Here is a 4,443-nt window from a genome sequence, read left to right as displayed (position 1 = left end):
GAGCTTTTTCTTTGAGGAGCCAAGAGAAACTTACTGAGAAGTCATGAGAAGAAGAGGGAGTGGGGAGGTGGGGGAAGAGGAAGAAGCAAGTGTTGTTTTCTTTTGGGGTTTTTTTATATACCCTTGTAGCACATCCAGCCTTGGGGCAGGAAAATTGCCCCCTGGCAGCTACCTGGACCCCAGCTTACCTGCCCCCTATGGCCTTTCAGGATCCCACCTTGTTGTTTTGCCTTCTATGCCTTGATGTCATGATTGGACAGGGAGGCTGCCCCTAGAAGGCGGGGGGTGTTGGGTGTTAGGCCCTTGTCTGGGCTGAAAATAATCTTTCCCAGTAATTGATAGAACTTTAAAATCCTTCAAAAAGGATTTTTATTCACAAAGTACTCCAGTACATGATACTACAGACTGATGAGGGTTGGTCTTGACTTTTTTGCTGACTGAAAGACTGGCACTCTTAAAGAGACATACTGTTAAAAGATACAGAAGGAAATTTATTCCAAGAGCATTTTCAGAGATATCCAGCTTGCAGCCTGTGGACTTTATTCAGCCCACAGAGGATTAATTTGTGGCCCCTAAGTTCCCACGTGGCTGCCTCTGCCCCTGTTACTTTGGGTGCGGCAGCAGCTGGTGTCTCTATGCTCTTCCTCCCTCCTCTGGCTTCTGCTTCCTCCCCTCCAGAGAGGGGGCTGCACAGCATAGACCTTGGGACTGGGAGAGCCTGTGGCCCGGGTGCCTGCACAGCACAGCGCAGTGGGGGAGCCTAGCCGGGGAGTTGGGAGGTACGAAGGGGAATGGGATACCCACACAACACATGGTACAACAGCGAGTGTCTATGTGGCATGTGGTCTCTGGCCACTTACAAGTTGAACAGGTTTGTTCTAGGTTATTGCAGCAGCTCACCTTGGAACCCCTATAGCACCTTGAATGTATAACCAATATAACAGCTTGGTAAAATTGGGTAAATATATTATATACTTCATGTAGTCATTTAATTTTGAAACAGATATTTTTTTCTGTTTGACTCAATTTAGATTTGGTTGCACTTCCTGATTTTGGAGCAGGTGCTATGGAAAACTGGGGGCTAATGACTTTCCGAGAATCATCATTGATCTACTGCCCAACGGAAAATTTAATAAACAGAAAGGCTTTTGTTTCCTTAATTGTTTCACATGAAATAGGACACCAGGCACGTGGTAAAACATTCTGTACATATGTTTCTCTATGAAGTTGCTCTTTTTCTAGTTTCTGTAGTGCAACAGCTAATGATAAGGAAGTTTCATAGCAATAAACAAATCCATTGTTATATAATACCAGTTTGTTGGAAAAAACAGTTTGGTTACACACCAGCTTGGCAGATCAAAAAGAAAAGCAAATTGTAGCATGATAGGAGAACCCCAACCATATTTGTCTCAAATTATATAGCACCTAAGATGGCGTAACCATTCTTCAAAAAGGCTGTTCACTCCAAGGGTTCATGCATCTAACTCCTCTTAACAAACTGCACTTCATTTTCTTATAAGATACTTTGATACCTTACTGGAACATGTCATAGGGATGAATGTGGTAAAGCATATGTTAGATAGTGTAATGATACTACAATACACTGTAAGAGAATAGACTCTGTAAGGAAGGTTTTCTTACTGGGAATACATGTAAGTATTGAAGAAAGCCAATTGTGAATAGAGATTTGGGACTGTAGAGCAAATGCACAGTAAATACATTTTCACTTGTAGCTAGACATTCATCCAATGCTCTTAGATATTGTCAGAAAATTAATTGTTTGGTTTAAAATGATAATGTACAATTTCATTTCTTGTTCCACTATACTTCATGTACTAGTACTTTGCTAACTTCATCTGTTCATCTGAAGGTCTAAAAAGTTAGTGCTTTTTATTGTGGGCCAATAAAATAAATGTCAGTACTTAAGTAAACATTGTTTAAAAAGAAAGTAATAGTTCAAGACCTTAAGGAGTAACAAATACAGTGTAATGAAATTGCAGATCACCAAACGATATATCTATTTGTTAAAAAATATAAACTGCCAAATCTTAGTATGTAATAGCTGTTATAGAACTTTTATGGCTTACCAAAAAAGGCATTTGCTGGTCTTGGGAGTTAGCTGTTTCCCCACTCCTGTTTATTATCTACTTGACACTTTCCTTTTGTTAAGAACAAAGAAAAACAAATGGTTATTTACAATCAGCTGTGAGAAAAATATTTTTGTCCATAATCTGAGAAACTGAAATATTTTCAAGTCATAACCTGACTTTTTTTCTGTTAGATTTTCAAATTTATTAGTAACTTCTTTAAATGAAATAGAATGGAGAACTGACTGGATATGCTAATGCTTTCTAGCTTCAGACAGGAATTTAAAAATGTACAATAAATAACCTGTATCTGTATAGCTTTTTTCGAGTTTTATCTTTGTACTGTTAAATTTCCACCAACTCAAAAAAAGTGTAGCATTTTATTGTGCTAACATAGACACATAAAAAGTCAAAGTCTTCTCATGGTCATACATAGTGGTTTAACGTAAAACATTGAAGACTGAAGTTCAGAGAAATGCAGTCTAAGATGTGTTTCTTTTTTTATTTAAGTGGTTTGGAAATCTGGTCACCATGAGTTGGTGGAATGATCTATGGCTTAATGAAGGATTTGCATCTTACTTTGAATACATAGGAGCTAAATACGTTGAACCCAAACCACCATTGGTGAGTATGGAACCTGAATGGTTATGGACATGTTGTAAGAAAGAAAAGGATTAATTGAGCTCATCTGGGAACTACTAGCAGTAACAATGTAGGTCATGATTCTTTTTCCTTAATCATGTCTACCCGAAGAAGGGCTGCTCTTAGCCCTCAACAACTGCAGGCAACCTGAACAAAAGCCTATGGGTGGATTGCCACAGTCCCTCACTCATACAATAAAGGGTTGGGATAAGGGAGTTGTCACCTAGATGTACCAGATACTAGGACCTGATCTCCACCTCTAGCCCCATTCCCCACCTTCTGAGGAGGTCTTCCATAAATCTGCTTTCAGTTCACATTTATCAGAGACGTGGATACCCTAAACTAAAAACAGACTCCCAAGACAAAGCCTTTTATCTAGGGATCCTGCAGCCATGCAAGCCCATTGTCCCCCTGTAAATAACTGTGAAGTCTCCCAGATGATACCTTTTACTGGGACAATTGTGGCTAATTAAGGTTAATTGCCATTCTGACTGCTGCTTGTGTTAATGATTGTAAATGGTGCTGCATGTGTAAATGCATGTTTTGATGCAAATCCAAGCAGTGGACAGTCAGACCAAAGATGTCTGTTTTTATACTTTATAGGATTAGCATGTCCCTACACACTAGCAACCTGTTAAATTTGGGCATTTTGAATCTGAGCTCACAACTCATTCTTCTTGGTTCCTGATCTGCAAAACCCTGCCCTAACCCAGAGCTTCCCAAAAGACAACAAGCACAATTCTCACAACAGACAAAATACCAGGTTCTGTGTTAACTGCAAGAATGGAAGGGTGGAACTAGTAATCTGGGCATGAGCTGGGGCTCAGACTGGAGGGAAAGTGGTTATAACTAGAGGTGCACTGATACATTGGTCCCATATTGTATCAGCACTGATATAAGGAAAATTGACATTATCAGCAACTGGTTTTTTTTGGCTGCCATGGAATACACGTGCACCCCCTGAGAGTGCTGGTGCACCCTCTGACAGCAGCGTTCCCCATTTAGGCAAGGGGGGGGCAGGCAGGAGCTCTGGTGCCCCACACTGAGAGCACCGGCTGGGGAGTGGGGGTGCCAGGAAAAGTGCTGCTGACACTTCCGGGCATGCCACTGGCACTTCTGGGTTGGTGTGATCAGCTATGGGGGCACATCCACTCCCCCCGCCAGTTAGCACAATTGGCCGCGGGGTGGCTCTTCCTTCCCCCCGGTCGCTGACCCCCCCTGTCTCTGACTGGCTGCTGGGGGGGGCAAGTGCCATCCCCGACTCAGGAGGCACCAGTCACCCATGTGGCTGATAATGTTGCTGATAAATGCCCTGTGCATGAGCGCAGCCACAGAGCAGCACATAGGTGGCCAGGAGTGCATCCTGGCACCATGGAGAGCAGTGTCCAGCTAGTAAGTCTGTTGTGGGGGAAGGGGCATGGAGGGGGACAGACCAAGGCCCCTGTGGTAAGGGAGGGAGTGGGCCAGGCACTGGGGCAGATGCTGCACAGGTGGGGTGGGGTGTAGGACAGAGCCACAGCTCATCTGGAGGTTGTGGGGGCAAGTGGTTCCTGCCACTGCATGCACCCTGGGAGGGCATGGGGGGCACATGCCCCCTGAATCTGTGCGCAAGGCAAGGGTGGGCTGAGGCCAAGGGTAGTGCCAGGCTCTTCTTGGCAGGGGGGCTGGGCTCAGCTGCACTCAGTGCAGGCTGTGGTGGTGCTGGGAGGGGGGG

The 4,443-nt window shown here is 43.8% G+C and overlaps 1 protein-coding gene across 1 annotated transcript in view; it reads left to right on the top strand.

The window, feature by feature from the left end:
• LVRN (laeverin) overlaps positions 1–4,443 on the top strand; it is a 55,976-nt gene that overhangs the window by 7,584 nt on the left and 43,949 nt on the right. The window contains exons 4-5 of the mRNA XM_014520128.2: positions 1,032–1,186; positions 2,598–2,711. Of these exons, the coding sequence (XP_014375614.2) occupies positions 1,032–1,186; positions 2,598–2,711 (269 nt within the window). The remainder of the gene's footprint in view (positions 1–1,031; positions 1,187–2,597; positions 2,712–4,443) is intronic.

The sequence above is a fragment of the Alligator sinensis genome, unplaced genomic scaffold (genome assembly GCF_000455745.1).
Source record: "Alligator sinensis unplaced genomic scaffold, ASM45574v1 scaffold609_2, whole genome shotgun sequence".
NCBI classification, from domain to species: Eukaryota; Metazoa; Chordata; order Crocodylia; family Alligatoridae; genus Alligator; species Alligator sinensis.
This window is presented reverse-complemented; position numbering and strand designations above follow the sequence as displayed.